The following is a 12,678-nucleotide window of genomic DNA, read 5'->3' on the forward strand; positions in this document are numbered from 1 at the left end:
TTAAAGGAGCTTTGTTTGTTTGCAATCTGCCGTGGATGCACGCAGTAGCTCATATTTGCTTTTTTGTTAAGAATAACAGTGGTTTGTGAATGTTGATGCTTAGCCTAAATAACAAATATTTTATCCAGAGCATTTATGCTGGGGTCTAGTGGAATTTACGAGATGTTACAGAACTTTTTTTCTGCGGGCGGGAGCGGGACAAAATCTGAATGTCGCGTGCGGGAGTGGGACGAGATAACATTTATTTCCTGCGGGCGCGGGACACAATCTTGCGGGAGCGGGACTGAAAAATCCGTCCCGCGCAGGTCTCTACATCAGTGGTTCAACCGTAATTTTATGAAGCTACGAAAATACTTTCTGTGTGCAAAGAAAACAAAAATATCGACTTTATTCAACAATTTCTTCGATGCACATTCACAAAACTATCACAAATTGTTAAATAGTCGCTATTATTGTTTTCTTTTGTTAAGGTATTCTCATAGCTTCATAAAAATATGGTTGAACCACCTATGTCACATTGACTATTTTAACGATGTACCTACTACCTTTCTGGGCCTTGAGCGTTGCTGTCTAGGCAGGGTCAGAAAGCTCTCGGATTTCATCAAAAATATCTTAATTTGTGTTGCAAAGATAAACTTATGGATTTAAAATAGTCCATGTGACATTATTGGTTTAACCATAGTGTTATGAAGCTTCAAGAATATTTTTGTGTGCAAGGAAATCAAAAATAGTAACTTTAACGGTTTCTTCTTTTCTGTGTCGGTCTCTGCCACTTGTTCATGTGAGTGTTAAATAAACTCATTATTTTTGTTTTCTTTGTGCACAAAAAGTGTTCTTGAAGCTTCATAACATTGTGGTTGAACCACTGATGTCACATAGACTGTTTTAATGATGTCCTTACTAGGGTTGCCCTCAACTAAAGATTTTTCTGGTCGACTAGAAGTCGTTCATTTTAAGCATCAGTCGACTATTAGTCGCACGTTTATTAATAAACCATATAAATCATAATAATGAGCCTTTAATTGCCTACATGGCCTAATAAGCACTCAAGCGCATGCAAAAATGAAACTTGCCACAGCCCACCGGCAGATATAGTAATTATGAATGTGTCAGAGAAGAACAGCAAGGAGACTGCATTAACGTTTCTGAATCATCTCTGCAATAGGGATGCACCTGTATGCATGTTTCATATGGATGTTGACTGTTAATCGACTGTTAGTGGGCAGCCCTAGTCCTTACTACCTATCTGGGCCTTAAACGTGTCAGTTGCTTTGCTGTTTATGCAGGGTCAAAAAGCTCTCAGATTTCATCAAAAATATCTTAAATTGTGTTCCAAAGATGAACGAAGCTCTTACGGATTTGTAACGACATGAGGGTGAGTAATTAATGAAAGAATTTTCATTTTTGGGTGAACTACCCTTTAAGTCTTGAAGTGTGCCGAGACCTCTGTAAACATGCCATTAAGTTTTTCTAAAGGCTTTTATTTTTCAGGAAATGATAAAATACAATGAAGTCTACTCATCATAGGAAAACCACATCATTGATATTGCAAACACATCAAGCGTTTTGAGCAGATTAGACCGTTGACAGCTACCAACCTTGTTTACGCTGTCACTGCTCAGTCTAAATAAACCGAAATAGCTTCCAGAAATTCTCCCCCGTCTAGGAAATTATCCTAAATATAGATTTCCAGATATTATAACTCAGTGCTTTCTATTTTTATCAAGAGTGGAAAGGTGTTTTGGAATAGCCATGATGTAGAAATAGATTTTGTTGGGCTTTCTCACCAAATACCTGCCCCTGCTTTTCTTTTTTACTTTTTGTCCACCCCTGCTCAAGCTGGACCTCCCATCTCCTCAGATGGTTCCTAGCATGGGAGATGTCAGGCTCTAGAACTCCTCTAGCGTGGGAAACACAGCCATTTAACGAAGGAAGCCAGGCTTGCAAAATCCAGACCCGAGGTCCTGTTACAGTGAGGGCCCGGTGCGAAAAGAGCAACTTATTCATATCATCTGTTAATGCAGGGATTGGATGTTGAGAATAAAGATTGAGTGTCCCGTCGGATCCCCAGCACAGTAAATTTATTGTTGCTGGTCAGTCAGTGAAAATGTGCCCATTTCGGGAGGCAGTGGAAACTCAAGGTAACTTGTGGAAAAACCCAGGTATTGAAACTATTCTTGCATGGCCGCTGCTGAAAGCCAGTCAGTGTGCAGAAAGCTGCCATAATGACATGGAGCGTCGCCAAATGTAGCAGGCAGGGACTTCCAGGAAAAAAAAAGGAAAAAAACAAACACTTTTAGAAATGAAACGTTGACCTTTATATTGGCAGAGAGGATGGCTTTTTCCCCGGTTGTCCCTCCGAGCTGATCTCTCTTGAGTTTTTGGGCTTTGACTGTTATTTAGACGCATCCAACTTGGGAATTTTGATCAAAGTGCTCCAGTGTTGCAAGTGGAGCAGTGGTTGCGTCTGTACTGTATGGATTTTTTCAACTGTTCCATTCTACCGTGTGTCACTATGCAAAATCACTAAAGGGTATTTTTGACCTGCCATAAATGTACTGAGCCATTTATTTATTTATTTACTTACTAACTAGTACTATTATTAGATACTATTTTAAACTAATTATATTATTATATGCTATAATTGTAATTATTCATTTAATAATAAATGTAGTAGTAGTAGTAGTAGTAGTAGTCATAATAATAATAATAATATGTATTATTAGTAATTAATATAGTTAATAGTAAATTTATTATTATTATTATTAATAATAATTATTACTGTATAATAATAATAATAATAATAATAATAATACAAAATTTACAATTAACTATATTAATTACTAATATACTTATTATTATTATTATACAGTAATAATTAATAATAATAATAATAATAATAATAGTTATTATTATATACTACTATTTTTTTGTAAACTAAAAAATACTGCACTACAAATATAAACAAATTGTATCTTAAGTATTTTAATACTTTGTTATTGTATATTCTTGTATTATCCTGATTTCCATGATGTTAAAATACTTTTACATTTTTTAAGGTTATTTTATTTATTTTCTTTCTTAATTTATGTATTTACTAGTAGTATTATTGAATACTATTTAAAACTAATTATATTATTATATACTATAATTATTTATAAATTTAATAATAATAATTGGTATTATTATAATATACTAACAAATACTGCACTACAAGTATTTTCCTGTTTTCCATGTGAAAATACCTTTTCATTCATTTTTAATGTTTTTTAATTATTTATTTACTTACTAGTACTACTACTAATAATATTAATATAATATTACATTTTATAAATATGTATAGCAAATAATTATATAATTTGTTTTAAATGGTACCTAATAATAGTACAAGTAAGTAAATAAACATATAACCTATTATTATTATATACTAAAATACTGCACTACAAGTATTTTCCTGATTTTTCATGATGTGAAAATACTTTTTTATTCATTTTTGAGGGTATTTATTTACTTACTAGTACTATTAGGTACTATTTTAATCTAATTATATTATTATATGCCGTTATAATAATAATAGTAGTAATAATAATAATAATATTATTATTATTATTATTATAATAAACGAAGAAATACTGCACTACAAATACAAACAAATTCTGTCTTATGTATTTTGATACTTCATTATTTTTATTGTACCCTTGTATTTTTTGAGTATTTATTTATTTGTAATGATGATAATGCTTAGTAGTAATATTATTAATAATAAAAATTTATATTATTATCATTGTTGTTAAATGCTAGCACTTTGCTGCGCTGCAAATACAAACATATTGTGTTTTATTTACATTGTACTTTTTGTTATTGTATACTCTTGTGTTCAGATTTCCATGATGCTTTGCAGATGGCATCCTATTTATGGTTTTCCTCGTGGAACCTCGTGAGAGATTTGTCACATAATATCCAATATGTCTCCTCGTCCATATTTAATGATTAATGTACATGAGTGATATATTCGTCCAGTCAGATTTCAGTCTACGCATGGCTGACTTCCTAGTCTCCTGCGTGCCGCTACGTCTGTCGTAGGTCATAATCACTCCACTTCCCATGAGCCTCTGGCTACAGCTTATCCCTCTTATATTCTCGAAACACACTTAGATACTTCAGCAGCTTGCTAATCTGCAACACATTATCTCCTCACTTTGTTTGTTTTTGTCTTTTTTGACAATTTAAACCAGCTTACACTCCTTTGAAGCTGATTGTCTCTGCAGAGCTGAACCAAATCTTGTTCAAATTTCCATACAAGAAGCTTGAGCGAGTGTCTTTCAGGGGTTTCATAACTCGATTCCGCAGGATGTTTTTCTTTTGTGCTAAATGTTCAGGAGTTCAACACAATTACTAGTTAATCAAGTTATCTAAACATTATTTTCAAGAGCCTGTTTCTGCTTAACAAGACTTATGTTATTGGCTTCTGCTGTCAAACGGTTTTAGTCAAGGTAGAAGTGACAGAAACTATGTAGCCCTCATGAATAATGAAACGCCTTTAATTATTTGTCCAGCAAAGACCTACTCAAATGGTTCTCATTTATGTCATAAACACACACCTATCCATCCTCTCACAGTTTTTGTTTAGTTCTTTGATTTGATTGGTTGAGCTTCTTTACCTAATGTCTGGACCTCATTCTCTCACTCCTCCACGAACAGACATTTTGATTAGCGTACCGCCACTCCGATCCTGTCCACATCTTGGGGCTGATCAAAGCTTGCAGACATGTGTTAGGGCCAGTAACAGAGGCTGCAGCGGTAGCAGCACACATCATTAAAGACCCTCACCGAAGGCAATGCACAAAGGTCACCGCAAGTTCACATGAACTTTGGAGAGCTTTTCTTTCCCATTTGTGCATGTTGATGCTCCACACCACATAGCAAAAAGAATGACTCTGTGTATATATAACATATATTGTAAGACTATGATGCATGTCTGTTTCTGAGTTTTGTAAAGGCACATTCCTATTCGTGTTTCAGTGATTTGAAGCCACTTTCATCTCTTGACATGACCCTCCTTACCCTCGAGATAGCACTTGACCTCAGGCTAGTTAAAGAGCACTTGTGTAACTTACATAATTATTTCCCAGCAATATCACAGACAAGTTGGCCTTTAACCTTTAGGTCTTGTCTGAGGACCTCTTTGACCTAACAACCTCAAAAAAATATTTTTTGAATGTAAATATATACATTACACTGCTGTTTGGAATCAATAGAATTTTTAATGTTTTTTTTTTAAAGGTGTCACTAAGTGCATTTATTTGATCAAAAATGCAGAAAAAAATGTAATATTATGATATATTATTGCAATTTAAAATAACAGTTTTCTATCTCAATATACTTTAAAATCTAATTTATTTTTATGATGAAAATCCGAATTTTCATCATCATTACTCCAGTCTTCGGTGTCACATGATCCTTCAGAAATTATTGTAATATGCTGATTGACTTTGCTGAATAAATGTTTTAATTTCTTTCAAAAAAAAAAAGATAAGAAAAAAATTTACTGACCCAAAAATTTTTTCTTCTTTTTTTTTGATGATAAATCATAGCATATTAGAAGGATCATGTGACCCTGAAGACTGGAGTAATGATGCTGAAAATTCATCTTTGGATCACAGGAATTAATTCATTTTTAAAGTATATTGAAATAGAAAACAACTATTTTAAATTGCAATTATATTTGATAATATTTGTGCCTTTCTGTATTTTCTGTATACATTAAAACATTATAAATCTTACTGTTCAAAAACTTTTGAACGCCAGTGTATAGGTAATTATTGCCATTACTAAATAGTAAATGAATAAATTAATTTTATTTATAGAGGGGGTCACATGTGATTTAGATGTGCTTACTAAAGTGAAATGCATAAAGACACAACAATGACTATCACAAAAATAAAGCAAATGAAGTTTTATAACAAGCTAAATAGTCTTTCAGTATCCATTTCTTTTTCCCTTGCGAGCCCAATTCCCGAAGATGACATAATTTAATCCGTTTATCCACTGTAAATAAATAAGTTACTCCGGCGAGCAGCATTGCCAAGCAAGCTTAACTTTTAGCTGTGGGAAACAGTAGATGTCAGAAATATAGTATTCAGTGTATTATTATCGTGAGCGAGTTGATTCATTGTCTACCTTTGTTTACAGTGGGTCAATGTATTTTTCTCTGTTTGTCTGTGTTTGTGCAGGTCCCCGCCACAGACAGAAACGCGCTGAACTCTTTGTGGGGCAAGCTGGCCTCTGAGATCCTGATGCAGAACTGGGAAGCTGCCATGGAGGACCTCACCCGCCTGAGGGAGACTATCGATAACAATGTAATGCCCCACCACTCAGAATTCAATACCACACTCAGATTCCCTTACATAGGCCATAATATTGACCGCCTTGCGTTTCAGCACAGCACCGCCGCTGTTTGCCGTTCCTCCCTTCCTCTCCTCCATCTCCTCGATTCTTTCTCACCGCAACTCACAAGTCAAGCAAAACCTTAATTGCTGTGTTATGTCGGTGCAGCTTGATTTTTAATTGGAGGAATTGAGCTGGGAAAGAAGGGTTTGGCCTGGGGAGAAGTATGAGTAAATAAAAAATTAAAGTCTTTGGACATTGTAAATTTTTATTCTGAACTTTGATTTGTACCGAGTCTGGAAGGCAGCAGAAGCCAAGTGTTGGTTTTTTCGGAGTCAGAAGTTCATCTTGTTATGATCACGATCAAGAGAAGTCACGTTTTAAAGGGATAGTTCACCCAAAATACAATATTTCGTTATTCTTTTCTTGCTATCAAGATCTTCCATATGACTTTTAATCAACAAGGACACATTAAATTGATAATAAATGTCACTACTGTCACTTTTATGTAACAAAAGATTTATATTTAAAATAAATGCTGTTTCTTCAAACTGTCTATTCATTAAAGAATCCTGACACAAAAAGTATTATACAGCACTACTGGAGTAATGGCTGCTTTACCATCACAGGAATAAATTACATTTGACAATATATTAAAATAGAATACAGTTATTTTAAATCGTAACCGTGTTGTGAAATATTTCTTTATTTTCTAATAAATAAAGCTAAATTTAGTTTGCAAAACTGTACCTCTTTAAATATGTACTAATACACATTTTGAATTTTTTTTCAATTCAAGTGTCAGTTTAAAATGTATGTACCAGTCAAAAGTTTTTGAACAGTAAGATTTTTAATGTTTTTTTAAACAAGACTGTTCTGCACACCAAGCTGAACAAAAGTATAGCATAAACTGTAACATTTTGAAATATTTTTACTATTGAAAATAACTATTTGAAAATATTTTAAAATGTAATTTATTCCTGTTATTTCAAAGCAGAATTTTTCGCATCATTACCCCAGTCACATGATCTTTCAGAAATCATTCAAATATTCTGATTTGCTGCTAAAAATGTATTATTATTATGTTGAAAACAGCCGAGTAGATTTTTTTTTTCAGGTTTCTTTGAATAGAAAGTTCAGAAGAACAGCATTTATCTGAAATAGAAATATTTTGTGACATTATAAATGTCTTTATAATCACTTTTGATCAATTTAAAGTGCACTTGCTAAATAAAAGTATTCATTTATATAATTTCTTTATACTGAATCCACGTTTTTGAATGGTATAGTGTATAATATTACAAAAGCTTTTTATTTCAGATAAATGCTGGTCTTTGGATCTTTCTATTCATCAAATAATCCTGGAGTAATGATGCTAAAAATTTAGTAAAAAATGTTGTATCTTACTGTTCAAAAACTTGACTGGTAGTGTAGACCAGGGATTTTCTAATCATTACGAAGCCAAAATCATGTGCCAGCTGAGCCATTGAGATCAATAGAAGTGTAAAGGAGACTCTCTCCAGGTATTATAAACCATTTTAATAGGCTTATTTATCTACTGTTTTTACCAGTCATATTTATTTCAAATCAGTTTTACAACATTCAGCAACACTCTCAACTCATTTTTTATAAAAGATAGACGCTGCCTTGTGGAGCATAAAAGACTTTCCTTTAAGCATAAAGCTATCATATAAATTCAAAACATCACATAAGCCAAGTGGACTGTTTTATGGTACTTTAATGGTGCCTTTTGAAACGTGAAATCTCAATTTCCAATTATTTGTAATTTCATAAAACGACCAGGACATTCAGTTCAGTCTCCTTTTTTTTGCATGGTAAAAGAAACTCATTTAGGTTCGGAACCACATGATGCTATCCCTTTGCAATTATTTTTTACACCTCTCCCCCTCATTTTGTTTTTTTTCTCTACAGACGGTGAGTTCTCCTCTCCAGTCTCTCCAGCAAAGGACTTGGCTGATCCACTGGTCTCTCTTTGTGTTCTTCAACCATCCCAAAGGGAGAGACAACATCATTGAGCTTTTTCTCTACCAGCAACAGTAAGCACCTTCTGCAGCTGCTCGTTTTCCATCTGGGATTTGGTTTTGCTTTGGTTTGACTCTAATAAAAACGGATGAGGTAGGAGGAGAGCACGGGTCCAGGTTGGAAAGCCCACCGCAGTCCGCAAACAAAACTGCTGATGCTGGGCTCACCAACCAGCCGCTCACAGACTCACGACAAATGCTGACAATGGCAAATGGGCTGCTTAACTCACGGGTTCAGTGTTTTAAGCTTCTTAAAGTGACGTTGTCGAGTCTGGACAAGTCTGTTGATCTTTTTTAATCATTTTCATCATTTTCAGTTTGTGTGAACATAAAAAATGTTTCCAAACAGGAAAAAATATTAAATCACCTCTGACCTTCATATGTAATCAGGTTTAACTGTTCCATGAGGAAAAAGTGGTTTCCTACTTTCCTATATGAGACGTCAATAGTGTGAATATAGTTTGTATTCACAAACCCAATTTCCAATTTCATGGTCATAGAAACATGGCAGAAGGACTTGTGGTTTTTTTGCATCGATTTGCACAGAAAATAATTTTATTTATGGTTATTTCACCTTTTTTTTACGTTTAGATGATCTTTTCCCCCATTTAGTGCTAACTTAATGTCTTAAAATCTGTTTTATGCAATTAAATCAAAATAATTAGTATCCAAAATGATTTATATTTGAATGTTTGAAAGGCGTTAACGTGCTGCGTTAACGTGAGACTTTTATCGGGCGATAAAAAAATATCGCCGTTAATCTATTCTCAAAGTTGGGTTGGGAGCTGGGTCTAAACTACGCAAGATATGGTGACTTTCACCTTGATATTTTAGAGCGGATGCATACCTAGCCGAATTGCACTGTAGGGGGCGAGAACGAGTCTTTGAACCTGTGTGTATGCCTACAGTGAAATTACCACATCAAACGAGACGTGCTAACATGGATGCAGCTATGAAGCCGCCGGGTTTGCTTCAGGGCAGGGGCTTTGCTAGACCCTTTTTACTGGGGCACGTACCCCAGTGAAATCTCAAATTTGAGTTATAATTTACTTTGATAATCCCGAAATAAAGACATTAAACTATATGCAACAACTGAATTGACGCTTCTAAAAGCACCACAGTTTAACCGAAGACTATGCACGCAGATATCCATGCCTGTGCGCGTCTGTGTATTTAACTGCAACGCACAGAAGTACAAGCAGTATAGGAATAGTTGGTTACACAAGTTTGTATAGTTAATTGTGTTGTAAATGCAATTGTCAAGCAGTTTGTGATGCATTTTGGAAACAGGAGATGAGCCCCTGGTCTAATGCGCCACCTGGCTTGAGAAACCCATTCTCAAAGACTTGCTCTTAGTCGTTATTTGGGTAGCACACATATTCTGAATGCCTTCGGCAGAATTCAAATTAGCCATTTTAATCTAGATTAATTCCAAGATTACAGTGAGATTAATCTAGATTAAAAAAATTAATCTATGCCCACCACTAAAATAAATTAATATTGAAATATAAATAAGAAAATAAGAGAAAGCAAATTAAACATTGTTGTAAATATAATAATAATAATAATAATAATAATAATAGTAATAATAAATAAATAACTTGTAAATAACTTATACAAAAGGAAAAAATTACATAAATGTAAATAAAATTTGAGAAAAAGAAAATAAAACTGCTTGTTTTGTAAATAATAATACTAATACTACTACTACTAATATTTTTTATTATTGTAATTTCTCACAATTGAGAAAGTTTCAGCCCCAGCTACCACCAGTTGGCTGTTATCTAGGGATTTTTGTTGCTGACTTGTCAATGACTTATCACATTAAAGGGCAACAAGATTCAGTCTTGTAGTGTGCACTTGAGTGCAAAGAAGCTTTAGGGTCAGCTATTTTTGTTGTTTTACACCAGGTGCGTAAGATAAGAAACTTGATCTACTAAATAATTCTACATACCATCTATTTTAAGGCCATGCTTTTCCCCTAATCAACTGTTGTGGACTCTAATGCCTATACACTATTCAAAAACAAAATGGACTTATTTGCCTCTCAAGATGATGTTTTCCACCAGTTTCCAGCAGCACAGGTGATTAAGGGTGAGTAGACCAATAATTAGTCATTAGTACCTGACCATAGTGGGTGAAAAGACTGATTGATGTGGCTTATTGTGCTGTCGCTAGCTGGAAAACCATGTTTTGGTTTGGCTTTTCTCATCCGTTCATGACCGCTTTGTACTGTTTTTAGGGCCAATGACCTGTGGCTGGGAACCTAGTGTGAATGTTTGACCTGCCTTTGAGACAATTGGCTGGCTTAACAGCAGCCCTTTGGACGTAGGTGCTCATTATACAAAAAACATTCATTATGCTTCATTAAAACCACTCCAGAAAGGTACTTCTAATTTGCGGTTGGGCTCGTCAGATCAGAGGTCTTTCAATGCTGGCAGCCTCCTTTTCACTTTTCGTTTTGTGTTGTTCTCTCACCTCTTCTGCCTTCAGATTTTATTTGCAGAGCTGTGGCCACGAAGAGCAATCAGACCCTATAAATCTGAATCTGAGTGTAATTTACTGCATTAGATACACTGAGTTTTATGCACCACAACAGTATTGCGTTCTTGGAGGGCGGGTAGTCTTGTTTTAGTTGGAAAACGGCATCATGGTCTGTTTTTGACCCTGTGAAAAGACCTTTTGTTTTCTGTTCTTCTCCTTTTTGTTATTCTTGAAGTTTTGTTGACAATTAGGCTGACATCAGCCTGTGGCGTTCAGGTTCGTTTCATAGCTGTTTGGCCGTCGTTCAGCACCGGGTACGATCCAGTGCTCTCGGCCTGAAGATCGTTCGTGATGTAGTCGTGCCGTCGAGCAGACGGCCAAAACAAAAACAGAAACCGAAATGTTTTTAGTGCAGGAAAAACGATACCAAAGATAGGCTATCATATAATACGCTCCAACCAAGTCCAAGGGCAGTTCGAGAGAGAATATTGTCACAAGATGACCTATGATGTAGGTGCAAACAGGAAAGCTAATGCCGTCGAAACACTATCCCGGCCAGCGCAGAGTGGATTCAGAGTTTCACTTGATTTACCTCTAATTCCCCTCCTCCCTCCAGATGCATCATGAAATTGGAACTGCACCACCTTACTTCTTTTGCTTCGTTCCTACCTTTTTCTCTCCCTGCTCTCTCAGAGCCACCAAATTAGGGCTGCAACAACTAATCACTTATTTTATTGAAGAGCCTCTATCAATGATGGCCTTTTATTGTAGAAAAAAACACCTTAAATGCTGTTCTTTTAAATTTTTTATTCATTAAAAAGTCCTGAAAAGAATAATTGTTTCCACAAAAATATTAGACAGCACATTCTTTTCAACACTGAAAACTAATAATAATAACCTAGTAATAGCTGCTGAAAACTCAGCTTTGTCATCACAGAAATAAATATCTTAAAATATATTACAAAAGAAAAATGATCTTTTAAATTGTAGTATTTCACAATATTAATGTTTTACTGTATGCTCACCAAGGCTTATTTGATCAAAAATAAACATCTTTTAAGAACATTTACAGAAATCGTATTGACCCAAACTTTTGAATGGTTGTGTGTATCCACATGTTTAGAATTTGTTTAAAACTGTCTTTTAAACATATATTTACTTTTAAACATATTTTTAATTTAATAAAACTGTTTTAAGTTGAACAATTGAACCATTATTTGATGGCTAAATTTACAAAAAATGTTAAAGCCTTTAAAACAATTTCTTTTAAAATGTGTATATTTTTATTTTTTTACTTAAAATAGAATAATCATGGTTTAAAGTTATTGTCTTTAACAAGGTCAGAAATTAGTGAGGGCTTGTGGCATAATGCCACCAGAATGAACTAAAAAGCCTCATAAATTTCAAGACAAAGGGGAAAGAAATGCCTCTGCACAATTAAACAATGTAATACAGCTGCGATTAAAATACTCCGTCATTTTTGGTCATACATACATCTTTCGAATATGTAAAGACGCTGTTTATTTGTGTGCACTCAGAATATCAACAAAATGTTGCACTTGTGTAAAATAGTTAACGCAAACAGGATGCGCTTTCTGCTGTCTCTGTCTCTGTGAACTTGAGCGTGAGACTTCAAAACTCTGTGTATAATTGCCTTACAAACATGAAAAATATATCTATAGAGAGTGTAATGTCTACTTTGAAATAAACCAATTCAGAAAGAAAACAAATATTCTCCGTTTATGTAATCCGTATGAAACATGCA

The 12,678-nt window shown here is 34.4% G+C and overlaps 1 protein-coding gene across 1 annotated transcript in view; it reads left to right on the top strand.

Annotated features, from left to right (window-relative positions):
* The window catches only part of eif3ea (eukaryotic translation initiation factor 3, subunit E, a), a 64,009-nt gene that overhangs the window by 21,882 nt on the left and 29,449 nt on the right, over positions 1-12,678 (top strand). Inside the window, exons 6-7 of the mRNA XM_073846801.1 lie at positions 6,234-6,359; positions 8,320-8,444. Coding sequence (XP_073702902.1) covers positions 6,234-6,359; positions 8,320-8,444 — 251 coding nt within the window. The remainder of the gene's footprint in view (positions 1-6,233; positions 6,360-8,319; positions 8,445-12,678) is intronic.

Source organism: Garra rufa, chromosome 9, assembly GCF_049309525.1.
Source record: "Garra rufa chromosome 9, GarRuf1.0, whole genome shotgun sequence".
NCBI classification, from domain to species: domain Eukaryota; kingdom Metazoa; phylum Chordata; class Actinopteri; order Cypriniformes; family Cyprinidae; genus Garra; species Garra rufa.